The sequence below is a fragment of the Rosa chinensis genome, chromosome 4, assembly GCF_002994745.2.
Source record: "Rosa chinensis cultivar Old Blush chromosome 4, RchiOBHm-V2, whole genome shotgun sequence".
Classification (NCBI taxonomy): domain Eukaryota; kingdom Viridiplantae; phylum Streptophyta; class Magnoliopsida; order Rosales; family Rosaceae; genus Rosa; species Rosa chinensis.
The window spans coordinates 18631546-18645298 of record NC_037091.1 but is presented as its reverse complement, the minus strand read 5'-3'; the positions used below and the strand labels follow the sequence as shown (position 1 = coordinate 18645298).

Here is a 13753-nt window from a genome sequence, read left to right as displayed (position 1 = left end):
AGAGATTGTATTTTCACGCTTTCAATAATTGGCAATGTGGCCATTGTGTGGTTTGATTGTTTGTGTGTTTATGCTTTGTAATGTTGTGTGGTTTTATTTTATTGTTAGTGTGTTTATGCTTTTGTAATGCAGTGTGTTTTATTGTTATGAATAAAAGTGAGATAAAAACAAGTTTTTGTTTTTATTTGTTAACTATAAAATATAGCAACAATTTTATTTCATAATTGAAAAACATAAGTGAAAAAGTACAACCAATAAAATATTTCTAATTTTTCCCCATCCATTGAGTCTCTTGAACTGGCACGTAGAGGTCCAAGTTAGAGTCATCTTCACTATGTGGTGTATTTTCTTCTGGAGAAAAGGAGGGTTGACGAAATGCACCAGCACTAGAGCTTTGTTCCTCCCTCTCAATAATCTGTGCTTGCTTCCTCTCCCAATAACTCCGTTTTTGGGGTGTGAAAATTGACGGATCCACTTTCATTGTGCGAGCATCATCCGCGTGTTGCTCAGCTAATTTAGTCTCCTCCCTGAGTTGCAGCCTGTATTCGAGATCGCGCTCTCCTTGGTCTGCAATCCTTTGCATTTGCAATAAGAGTTCACCTGTTTCGTCTTGCCTGGATTTTTTCTTAGCAGCCTTTTGAGCTTTTTGACCTGGGGGGCGTGCATGCACATTTGAAGAGCTTGGAGAGTCACTCGCGGGAGTGCCGTCATCCTCTAAGTTGATAGAGGTAGGAAAACTTAAGCTACCGACATTCATGCCCAGAGGATTGCTAAACTTTTTTGTATCCTTTAATATTGGCCAACAATGCTCAAACGCAAACTCCTCTCCTTTAGCTAAGGTATGATAGATTGACTTAGCTTGTAATACCTATAAATAAGAAGATATTAATCATGTACTATATATATTTATATGAAAATCAATATACATAACATGCTAAAATAATGGTAAAATTAATTTTAAAAATAAGAATAAAACGTCAAGAATAAGGATGATTACCTTGTCGGTGGCGTTATCACCACTTCCTCGAAGAAGTGCCGCTTTGTTAAGAGTTTGACGCCATCTTTGGCATGCCGGTCTAATCTTTTTCCAACGATCGTCACACCCTCCTCCCAATCTAACCACGCCTCCGGCAGGCTTGCAAGTCTCGTATACTTCATGTATACGCTCCCACAATTTTTTTTTCTCTTGACTAGTACCCTTAGAGCCGTCTTCACCAACGGTAACTACAGCTATGCACAAGGCTATATCTTCAGCGTCCTTCCAACACTCTTGTCTTGGGTTAGGCATCTTCTAAAAAAATTGAAAGCTAGCTAGATGAAGAACAAAGGTGAAAAAGAATGAAGTTTGGAGGAGATTGGAGATGTTTTGGAGTGAAAAATTATGAAGAAGAGGGTTGGTATTTATAGAATTTGTTAAAGTTACTGTTCCAAAGGGCAAAAAACATTTTCCTGATTTTTTAGAAATTTTTCTTTTATTTTTTCAAATTTTTTTTTGGTTTAAAACACATTTACTTTATTATTAACCGTTGATTTTAATCCACACAGTTTTTTGAACCGTCAGATTAGATATTCCCTAAATTTATATTTACTTTTTGATTTTTAGAACCAATTAATCTCAGCCTTTCATTTTAAATTGAATTAATGAATCATGAATCTCAACCGTTGGTTTTCAGTACTGTTGGAAGCCCCAACGGCTTCTGTCACTGGCGGGCCCAGTGTCGGCCAAAGTACTGCGCGTGTATGGCGCGTTTCTCCCCCTCCAAGCCTTTATTTTGTCCTTTTGCGCATTTGAGGGATTCAGACTCCCTCTGCGTGTTGTCTCTGTGTTCCAAAGAAAACCCATGTGCAGCTGGGGCCCAGCCGATTCCTTCCTCAGCCAAGATGGCTTTCGTTCCAGCACCCTTCGTCAAAATGACTCCCATTTTGACTGATAGCTAAACTTAGTGAGTTGTTGGAGATGGCTTCCGGAAAAGCCAAAGCCATTTTGGCTTTTGACTACAACCGTTGGAGATGCCCTAATGCTTACCAATGGATACCAGTACTTTGCAGACTCAACAACTCGAACTTGTGGACCTTTCTTGACCCATCCCAGAGAATAAGGTACCTCATGAGGCTGTGTAGGTAACTGCAAATACTCCACCAACTTTCTGGCTACGAAATTTTCGCAGCTCCCATTATCTACAATCAGATTGCACACTTTGTTATTAATGGAACAAAGTGATTTGAAAATATTGCGCCGCTGCCCATCTTCCTTAGGAGATAATAAGATCTTTTGCAACACAATATTAACCTTCTCAGGAGACTCCTCCACCACAAACTCAACCCCTTCATATTCATCACCTCTTCCAACTTCTCCATCATCTTCATCATAATCATCCATAAGGGCAGTTTGTCTCCTCTTAGGACACACATTAGACCTATGTATAGGCTTGTTGCATCTATAGCAGATTTCTGTTGTAGGCCTTGCATAAGGATTATTAGGCTTCTGATTTGGGACCCTATTTTGAGCACCACTAGAACTGCTAGAACTAGTAGTCCCTTTAAAAGGAGGATTGGTAACCCTAGGTCCACTCTCCGTATTCTGTTGTATGGCTTTACCCTTGCCAGCTGAGGAGTTCACTAACTCTGTGCTCCTTTAATAGGTATACCTCTGGAAAGAAGAAGCTCGTGAAGGCTTCTCTAATAGTTCTACTTTCAATGCTAGGCTTGAAGCTTCTATCATAGTCCACACAGTTTGCAACCCAATTTTCTCCTAAATGGCCGGCTTCAGCCCACTGATATAGCGAGCCACCTTCTGACTTTCAGTTTCTCCTAGTTCATTACACTCTGAATAGCATAAGAACTCAGCATTATACTCAGCCACAGTCCTAGTGCCTTGGACACAATCAATATACAACCTGTGCAGAATCTGCTCATAATCATCTGGCAAGAACCTCTCCATCATCAGCTGTTTCATTCTTCTACATGTTTGATTACCCTGCTTCCTCTGCTTCTTTCGAGTATTCTGCAACTTATCCCACCAAACTGTAGCAGTACTCTTCAATCGCCGGGCAACATGTTTAACCTACTTGTATTCAGGCACCTCCATAATCTCAAAGAATCTATCCACCTGAAGCTGCCAATCAAGATAATATTCCACACCCAAGTTGCTCGAAAAGAAAGGAATTTCAGCCTTGACTTTGTAATCCTGGTCAGCTTGTCCTAGTTGATCAGGTTGCACAATTTCTTCTTCAGAATCAGATTCTGAATTATTAACAACAATTTCACCACATGGAGCCCTAGCTCGCTGGCCTCCTTCCCTGCCTCTATTCTGATTGTTGTTGTTTTTGTTCCTCTATCCCAACAATCCACAAATTTCTCCAATCTAATTGTTCACGGAGTCGTTCACGGTGTTGATGCCAGCAGCAAACGATGTGGTAAGAGAAGCAGTAAGAGCATCAAGATCTACTCTTGTAACATCACCCATTGCTACTAAAGTAAATAGGAGAGACAAGGAAGATCTGCTCTGATACCACCTGACACAGTCGGAAATAACCTTAGGTTTACAAGCAATAAACCTAAAACAAGATTTCTGGAGTCCACCAGAGATAAATGAGAATATTCTCAATTTTGATTGATAATATGATAAAAGATAGGTTCTGCAGCCGTTTAAGGTTGCTTATATATGAGAAAAGAAATATTAGGGCGACTAACAATGAAACCCTAAAACCCACGGGTAAAAACAAAACAAATCCAAAACAAACTAGAAAACCGAAAATTTTGAAAAATAGTAAATTGCACTTTTGAGGCCTTAAACGACCCCGAAAACCCGAAAAAGCCCACTCGTCATGGCATAGCGACGAGTTTTGTTCCTGACATCGTTCCCTTTCCGGAAAGCTATAGCAATCGCGATTCGGACACCGAATGTCAAAGTTGCAGCAAATCGGGTTTTCCTCATTTTCCACAATCAAGCTGTTCTTCAATTCGGACCGCCATTCGTTCTACATCAAACACTTTTAGTCATAGAAGCATCTAAATCTTCAAGAGAGTCACCTTGAGGTGTTGGCAATTGATAATCATGGTATGACGATGAGGAAGCTTCAAAAGCATTAAAGGATCCTTGTTGGACATTTGGATAGCCATTCTGCTCAGAGTATGGAGGATAATCCCATGCCGAATTGTATGCAGGCGCATAATTATCATTCCAATGCCCTTGGTTTGCTTGATATCCTCCAAACAAGCTACTTTGATTAAAGTAACCTTGATATTGTATGTTTGCACATCTCTCCGCTGAATGCCCAACCATGGAGCATATGGAACGTGACTCATAAACTTGATGCCACATCTGAAACAAAGAAAACAAAAATCATGTTAGTAATATATACAAAACAATCAAAATAGAAAATAAGAACGTACACAAGTAAATAGAACACAATAGTCCCCAACAATGGCGCCAAAAATTGATAACTAAATTTATAAGCTATTGATTTTCCTTATTCATGACACTTAAGATTGTCAATTACGGTGCGTTTGGATGAGAAAATTATAAAATCCGTAGGAATTTATAAATGATGGAATCTTTAACTCCATCAATCTAAAATTCCATTAATTGCAATTTCTATTTTTTGGTTGTATCTATTTAGGATTTGAAATGTGTAATAAATTAAGAAAGTTTAAAACAAATAAAAAGATAAAATAGAAAAAAAGTCTTGCTTTGGAAATAAAAATTGAATACTGCAAAGGAATTCGTAAATGACACCTATTTTGGTGGAAATTGAAGTGAGGAATTTAAATAACGAATTCCTTCGTTTTTTTTTCCACAGAGAAATTTAAAATTTACAATCTGATAATGCCAAATGAGGGAATTGACTTTTAGGAATTATGAAATCCTCACTTTCAATTAAATTCCATCATTTTTTCCCTCATCCAAACACACTCTTATAGAAAGAGTAAACAAGGGTCTTTCCAACAGAAGACTAAGGTTCTAATTACTCAAAACAACGACACAAAATTGACCACTGTTCCAGCGAACAGCATTTGAAAATATAATTAAAAACCTAATCTAAACTATTAAAAACCAAATTTATAAAGATGTACTAGACACACAGGATGTCGAGCATACAAAATTTGGAGACTTTTGGAATTCATTTACTATTATAAACAAATACAAAAATATAGAGAACAGAAAGTAACGAAAACAGATTTTTGATATGGTTTTAGAAAACAATGAGAATAAAGCTAGCTAGGGAAGATGCATCCACCACCGACAATCACACACAAAATAATTTGTTCAATCCTAATTCAATTAATCTAGATGAAGATGCTCAGGTTGGCTCAGTATGCTTGAACACAACCTATTACCCTTTCTTACTTCGTACTCTAGACAGGAAGTGCTCTACACCTAGGCTATTCTCTAACATGCAACCTAAAGGTATGTTTATTAGATTAACAAGAAGAGATCATTAAGGTCTAAAAGAGTTTGAGACATCACTAGGCATCACAATAAACTTAGTGCCTTGCTAAACGTAGGACTTAGTTTACTTGATAATGAAAACTAACAATTGCTTCTCTAGAAGGTTTGAGGAATCCAACTATTGATCCAGGCATCAAACAATCAAAGCGGTAGAATCCTAACATGTATACTAAGCGTGCACTCAAAGCATACAAGCAAGCATTCATCAATGGAAAAGTAGTAAACTAAAGTCTCATCTTGAATAAAAAGAAAATAAAATCAAAGGTCAAATCATCTCGTAGTTCATGTCTAGGGGCTTCAAGCAGCCCCTAACTAATAAAAACCTAGTTAAACATAGAAGAAATAAAACAAACTAAAGAAGGGGAGGAAGAGAGAGAGACAGATGCTGCATATGGATCCCCTTTTATATGCTTAAAGGGTGCCTTCATCTTTCTTGTTGTGTAGGAAATCCAAAACCTAAAAGAATTAGGGTTAGCGTGCTTAGGTAGAGTTTTCCTATTGGCTCTTGAACACCATTCACATCGCACCATTTGTCCATATTAAGTTGAAATATGAAGCACAAACTCAACCTAGGGCTTCCCGGCGTGATTGGGCCTCAAAACATAAATTCACGTCCAACCACAGATTCACGTGCAACCTGACCTTTTTGTACTTAATCGGTCATAACTTATTATAGAAAAGTTGACTGATTTGCACAGGCAGATTTGCCGATTTTGCCTTTCAATCCCTCTTTTGATTCTTTTCTTCTTCTTTGCTCAAAATACCTATATATAAAACAAATAAACAAAGTAAATAACTAGAAAATACACTAAACTAACAAAAAAAGTATAGAGATTAACGTTATTAATATCGCATAAATATGCTTCTATCAGGACCCTCTCAACTAAGCTTGTGATTCACAGGTGCAAGATCAAGTTCAAGTTCTTGAGCTTAAAATCAGTCAATTTTATAGAGAAATGAACATGCATGGTTGCTTATGTCATTTCAAAGTGGAGCCTTGACACCGAGATTGGAGTGAATTATGCATGGTTTTCTCCTTGAAGATTCATGTTACCTTGTAAAGTTCCCATATAGGAAGACTTGTATCAGCCATATGAGCTGATTTATTTTGTTTTTCGGGCCTTTTAGTCCTCCGTCTATCAGGAAAAAAAATAAAATGAGAGAGAGAGAGAGAGAGAGAGTGAAGTGTGCTATTTTGAAGGATGCTGCTGCATAGGTTTTCTTCCTACTCACATTAGTAAACAGTTGTTACAATAAATAGGTTCATCAGTATTCTAGATAGATTTAGCTTTTGGAGCCAATCCTTGAGATTCTATGCTATTAGAGCATGCGATTTTACGTTTAAGAAAATTGAATCGAATACCAGGCCGCAGTGCTTTGCAGTATTTATTCAATTGCTAAAAGTGCATTATTTGGTAAACAAGTGAGCCTAGCTCTTCCCGCTGTAAACTAAGAGCTACTTGTTTTCCGAAGCCATTAAAGCATGAAACTGAAACATCATGCATGACTACACATACAAATGAATCTACTCCCAAGATATACATGTCCCAAAAATTCAAATCATTGTGCAGATATAAAACAGCTTCACTCTATCTGAAGCTATTCTGAAGATGCTCCATTAGTTCTAGTTGGGACGGGTGCAATCGCTCCGAATCTCCCCTCGAGTTCCAGTTAGAACCCCAACTCTGCCTAACTTGGTTATGGCCTGCACAAAAGCCTGGTTAAAAGCAGCATTACTTGATGCAAATGTGTTGACAGTAGGCTTTGATCTTGAATCCGTAAATAGTATCTGGTCAGAGGTGAATAGACCCTTTCCTTGCTGTAGGTTCTGGAAGTAAGCATTGTCAAACTTCTGAGGTGTAGTTGGGTCCATGTTAATGGCAATTCTCGGATCCACTTTAAGGGGGCACATCTGTCTAAGCTGCAATGCATACCCTGAATTGAGTGTTGGGTCGATACTCTTTGCGGGGCTAAAGTTGTAGATTCGTTTGGAGAAGCGGTTGCAATGAGAGAAACCAAGTGTGTGCGCACCTAAGAAAAGCACACAAGTTAGAAAAACATCTTGATAATCCTGGTTGAATATGTACACAAATTAAGGTTATGTAAGAATGTGTGATTAAGGAAATGTTCTCTTGCTAGACAGTTTACACTCGTTACCCTGTCAATCTAAACTATTATTGGATTGATTATTTTTCTTCCGGTCCAATGTATGGTAACAGTTAACACATTACCCCTTATGTCACAATATGAATCAAAAGCTGACAGAAAAAGAAGACTACCTGATAATGCAATCATGTCAGTCTGGGTGAGACCATGAGCGTTAAAGATGGTGTTAAGCTGGTCTAGATTGAAAGTAGGGGGAGGAAGCTGCCTCTGAACACTCGCAACAGTCGATACTCTTCCATCTCGCCTACCCAATTCAACGGAATACGATGGTCCCCCGGCCTGCATATGGCACAGTTGCATCAGACAAAACATATAGGAGTATTTAAATAGGATAATGCTTCATTACAGGAGGATAATTGTAGTAGTTAGGTCGTTAGAATAGGCATAACTTTATGTCACATTCCTTGGTCTACTTTCGAAAAGCTTCTTTGTTTTTCTCAAGTCCAACCTTAACAACTGAAACGAAAGAGACTGCGAAAGGAGAATTTCTATACCAATTTCACAACATCTCTAGTAGTTAGAAAGATGTCACATTCCTTGGTTTACTTTTGAAAAGCTTCTTTGTTTTTCTCAAGTCCAACCTCAACAACTGCAACGAAATAGACTGCAAAAGGAGAATTTCTATACCAATTTCACAACATCTCTAGTTGCCAGAGCTAGTATATCTGCACATGAAACTTTGTTTCTGCAGTTAGGATCTTTATCAACTGCAGCCTTGGCTTTGATCACGGTGTCAAATCCATCTCCGGCGAGGGAAAGGTTGTCCGGGTGATCCTTCTCAGCATTATTAGTTGGTGACTGAATCAACACTGAAGCATCACAACCCTGTAAAACATAAGCATAAGCTGTTACAGAAATGACCAACAATGTAATATCAACCTAACGTTGAACAAACATTAATTGTATCAAAACTAAAAGTAGTTACTTAAAAAGGTCCATCTACTAACCCGAACAAAGCAATCGTGGAAGAAGAGTCGAAGAGTGGCTGGAACAGTAACAAAAGTCTGCCGGAACTTGGTCGCGACGGCTGAGCTGACTAAGGACTCAACATTGGGACATGTGCCTTTATAGAAGTCCGTCCTAAGCTGAGCAGAAACTGTTCCAAAGAGCAAAGGTAGGAGAAAGACTGAGAGAACAATGAAACTACGAGCTTCCATGTTTTCTTTGTCTGTTGTTGATGTTTATGTGTGTTGTGGGGTTAGAGACCTATTTATACAACTGACACAAGAAAAAGTATAACAAAAACAAAAGCATATAGGAAAAGTAGTGGTGTTAAAAAAAAGAACAGAGGTCTAGGACCTTTTCTTTGACACTCTGGCAACTAAATTATACACCAAGTTTCTTCTTAGTTTGGAGATATATATATATGGGTTGAGGAGAGCTGATAAAGTATTTCAATACCATGTTCTGGCACATGGAAAGAAGTCATATGTATAGAAATTTGGTTAATAGGTTTTACAAATGATTGGATTGTTTGGAGAAAAATTTTCACAAGTATGCTTTTTAATCTCTCTAGCCGGGGTTTGTAGAATCATGACAGGCTAAAACTGCATAGGGAAATAGACATCTATGAGTAGACAACTAAAACGACAAACCAATTCAATTTAAAATCTAGGAACAATTTGGAATGTGACTACAGATCCATGCCAACTAAAATAATGCTTGTAAAGAACAATACTCAACCACCCAAAAGAATTAAGAACAAAAGTTGAAGTTAATACAAGTCTAGCATGGACACACAACTGTTTATAATAACAATTAGGATTACAGTTTTATTTATTTTTAAGACCTCCTTGCTTGTTCAAATGCTATCGTAACTCTTCACATTACTCTTGAATTGCATAAATTAAGGATGAGGAGAGTAGCTTAATTTGATTATATATGGAAGGCAATTGGCTGTATATGAAGCATGTTAGCATCATAGCATGACATAGATGATTTTATATGTGCAAGTAGAATTGTGGTGTTGAGGAGTGCAAGTATTTAGAGAAGCCCATCTCATACAAGTTATGTGTGAAAGTTCATTTCAATAATCAGTTGACCAGAAACAACATATTATAATGAAGGAATGTTTCAACTCTCTCTCTCTCATTTTGATTTAATTGCATTCTTCATTTTAGCAAACCAATTACTATACAGATAGAGTCTGAAAAGAGCAACCTCACGGGGCAAGTTTCTGTTAACGGAGATAGAGTTGGGAGATATATACAAAAGATGGAAAGTTGATTGAATCAATTAGACATGAAAGTGAATTATAACCTTTCAAAAAAAAAAAAAGTGAATTATAATGCCTTCAGAATGGAAAATACGTACCTAACATCAGAGTTCAAAAGCTAGTAGAATTTCATGAGAAAGACAAAATTTGTAGATGTAGGTAAGGTGGTAAGTCATCATCAGTGATTCCTAATATACCCAAAAGGGAAGGGCAGCTTTGGATACTGCCTAAACCTAACAAATGAAATTCATTGAAAATTTGCCATTTTGAAATAATAATGTGGAGATCGATCTCTTATCTGTTGTCATTATTGGTATCATGATTTCGGGGTATTGAGCAACTAACAATAGAAAAAAGTATTGTTTTTGGGCTGTTTTCAATTTGAGTTTTTATTTTTGGTACCGTCTTCTGATTCTGCACCCATGAGCAACTCGAAATTAGTGTAGAATAGAGAGGAAAGAAAGTAAACTTTAATCACACATGTTAAATCAAAGCTCGTAAATTTAGTAAATAGTCGACTAGTTGATGTATGAGTTTACACCTCATCTCGTTTGATTTGAGTGTATGTTCACATCGGAGGAAGTTGGGTAAACAACTCCGAGGAGATTGATATTGATTTGGGCAATGCCAATTTCTCTAAATATTAAAGTCAATGTAGAGTAGCAGTCAATTATAGGGTACTAGTTGTGCACTCCACCAAATGTTAATGTATGGACCAAAGATAAAAAATTATAAAACTTCGACGGTTATATATAAAAGCTTCTAGACAAAAACCCTAATGAGTCACATACATTTCTGGATATGACTGTAGCCAATCTCCATAGGTCAGCTATTTGCACAAGTTGGTAATGAAGCACTGTCAATCAGCATATTATCCGCTAAAGCCTACAACATATTCCATCGGATAATGCCAGGAAATACTCACGTTCATCTGCTATTGTCGATAATAAGTTAATAACGTCATTTAGGATATGGTTATCAACATTATTTGTTGACTCTATCTGTCGATGATAACAATCATTAGAAGCTCACATGGTTCCTCTCTGTCATTTAGTGTCAAAAGAGCCCGAGGAATGTGAGAGCGAGATCGCGTTTCTCATCTCAAATTGATTGATTATTTGTATATGATGCTTGAGTGGATTTGGGTTTGGGTCGGTCCGATTTTAAATATTGGAGTCCATATTGGAACTAAAATATCGGGTTAGTTATAAGGCATTCCAAATTGCAATCTACATATACATACAATGATCACAATTTGATCATAGATATGTGACATGTGTGTAAAAAAAACCATATACTCATGCTCACAAACACATGCACATAAGCTCGACAATAATCACAAAAGAACTAAAGCTTACCTTCAGCAATCACAGGCATGGATTCCATCTTCAACAGCTGCAAACTTGATCACTAGAATATAGCCATCTGTTGCTTACCAACTTGCTTCTCAATGGACAGAACTAATGCAATAATCGTGGTGGCAACAGGGACCAATTCATCTATATATAGAGGAGACTTAACCTCAAGAAGCTTCCTATTAAAGCAGTCCATATCGGTTTAGGTTTCCTAATTAGATTCTTAATATAACACATCATTGTAGTCTTCCTTGCAGGCCAAGAATTGGATTACTTTACTTAATGAATTGATACACTGTTTCATTAGGCCACTAGTATAGATTTTCAGTTTGTATCCATATTAAACTAGGATTGATATTAAGCTAATCATCATATACATTAATATGATAATTTGTGACAAGTCCACATTTGATTCTAACAATCTCTCCCTTGGACCGACACATATTATACTTGATGATTTGCACCAGATAATATCAAAACTAATTTAACTTACGAAAGTGCACGCCAGATAACAAACTTGAATCATAAATCCATTCCAACATGGTCCGATCACAGTTACTTATGCAGAGTAAGAAACAATATACATTTTAACAAAAATGCAGAGTTTCAAAACCACAAACACAAGTCCCTGTAATCCACATATGTCAAACCAGAAGTGAAACGATATATGCTAATGTGTATCAACAAGAAGGCATATACCAAGTCCTACTTTATGTTTCTTAAACCAGAAACTCAAGCAAATTTTCTGAACACTGATGGCTTAAAATTATTGCTTGAACCTTAACATCATGCTATACATGATTTAAGCCATCTGATAGCAAGTATGATATTCAAAGCAAGATGACAATTTCCAAAATAAAATAATAAAACTGCAGCAAAACCATAACTAGAAATACCTCAAAATTTTATTGATACTAAAATCTGTCATTACAAACAAGTTGTGATAAACAAAACTAAAAATCACAACTAAAATACAAGAACTTAAAAACCTCATAATTTTAAAATGCTCCAATTAGACTAACTCTCACTGAATTTAAATATCTAAGCTAGTTAAAACTCCAATGTTTGCTGTATGCTTCTGGAATGTAGCCACTGTTAATGCCTTGGTGAAAGGATCTGCTAGCTGTGAATTTGTATCAATACTCAAAACAGCTATTTCACCATGCTTTACTCTTTCTCTGACACTGTAATACTTTAAATCAATGTGCTTAGAGTTATTTGATCTTTTACTGTTTTTGCTAAAGAAAACAGCTACTTCATTATCACAATAAATCACAACTTTTCCAGCCACAATGTGACTTAACACATTGGTCTGCATCAAAAATTCCTGATCCAAAGTCCTTCACACACAGCTTCATACATTGCAATGAATTCAGCTTGCATGGTGAAAGTTGAAACAAGTGTTCGTTTCATGGTCTTCCAAGAAATGGCACCCCCTGCAAGCATGAACACATATCCACAAGTTGACTTCTTGGAGTCTGGATAATTCCCTGCAAAATCAGAGTCTGAAAATCCAACAAGTTTCAGATCTTCCACTTGCCTATACACTAGCATGTAATCCTTAGTTCTTTGCAGGTACCTCAACACTTTCTTCCCAGCTACCCAGTGCTTATGGCCTGGATTGGATTGAAACCTTGATAAAATCCCTATTGCAAAAGACAAGTTTGGCCTAGTATAGACTTATGCATACATGAGACTTCCTACAAGTCTAACATAAGGCTTTGACTCCATATATATTCTCTTTCTCAATATCACTTTTGGGATTTTGTTTCTTGGTTAGGTTATCTCCTTTGGACATGGGGACTTCTCCAGCTGAACACTTCCATACCAAATCTCTTTAAAAAATTTGTAACATAATTCTGTTGAGACAAACTAAGTAGTCTTTGTGCCCTATCTCTTTTAATCTCAATGCCTAGTACATAGGATGCTTCTCCTAAATCTTTGATGTCAAAATTCCTTGACAGAAAGGTCTTGGTATCTTTAAGCAATTTTATGTTACTGCTAGCCAAGAGAATATCATCCACACAGAGGACTAGGAAAATAAAATTGTTCCCAACTGTCTTCAAGTAAACACACTCATCAACAAAGTTTTCTGTAAATCCAAAAGTGGAAATCACTTGGTCAAATTTCTTGTTCCACTGTCTAAAAGCTTGTTTTAGGCCATAGATTGATTTTTTTTTAACTTGGCACACTAAGTTTTCACTTCCAACTTGTACAAAACCTTCTGGCTGCCTCATATAAATCACTTCATCTAGTTCACCATTCAAAAAAGCTGTTTTAACATCCATCTGGTGCAGCTCCATATCAAAATGAGCCACTAAAGTCATGATTATCCTAAACGAGTCTTTTGTAGAAACTAGAGAAAAAGTCTCAGTAAAGTCAATGCCCTCTTTCTGTGTAAAACCTTTGGCAACTAACCTTGCCTTGTATCTCTCTACATTGCCATTTGCATCTCTTTTGGTTTTGAAAACCCATTTACAACCTATAGGCTTCTGTTTGGGGTCAGGTTCAACTAATTCCCAAACTATATTTTGGCTCATGGAATCAATTTTTGCTTCCATTGCT

The 13753-nt window shown here is 36.9% G+C and overlaps 1 protein-coding gene across 1 annotated transcript; it reads right to left on the bottom strand.

The window, feature by feature from the left end:
* Positions 1-6802: 6802 nt before the first annotated feature.
* LOC112198244 (peroxidase 45) lies at positions 6803-8905 on the bottom strand. Its single transcript, XM_024339328.2, has 4 exons — positions 8566-8905; positions 8246-8443; positions 7732-7897; positions 6803-7483 (listed from the first exon to the last, which is right to left on the bottom strand). Exons 1-4 carry the CDS (start codon positions 8773-8775, stop codon positions 7077-7079), a joined length of 981 nt encoding a protein of 326 aa, XP_024195096.1. The 5' UTR covers positions 8776-8905; the 3' UTR covers positions 6803-7076.
* Between the last annotated feature and the right edge of the window lie 4848 nt (positions 8906-13753).

What these genes read in the sequence shown, in the direction of transcription:
- LOC112198244 (XM_024339328.2), bottom strand. Translation starts at nt 8,775, where the DNA reads ATGGAAGCTCGTAGTTTCATTGTTCTCTCAGTCTTTCTCCTACCTTTG. An exon ending in CTAGAGATGTTGTGAAATTG is followed by an intron (nt 7,898 to 8,245) that starts GTATAGAAATTC and finishes TGCCATATGCAG; the next exon opens with GCCGGGGGACCATCGTATTC. An exon ending in TGACATGATTGCATTATCAG is followed by an intron (nt 7,484 to 7,731) that starts GTAGTCTTCTTT and finishes TGCTTTTCTTAG; the next exon opens with GTGCGCACACACTTGGTTTC.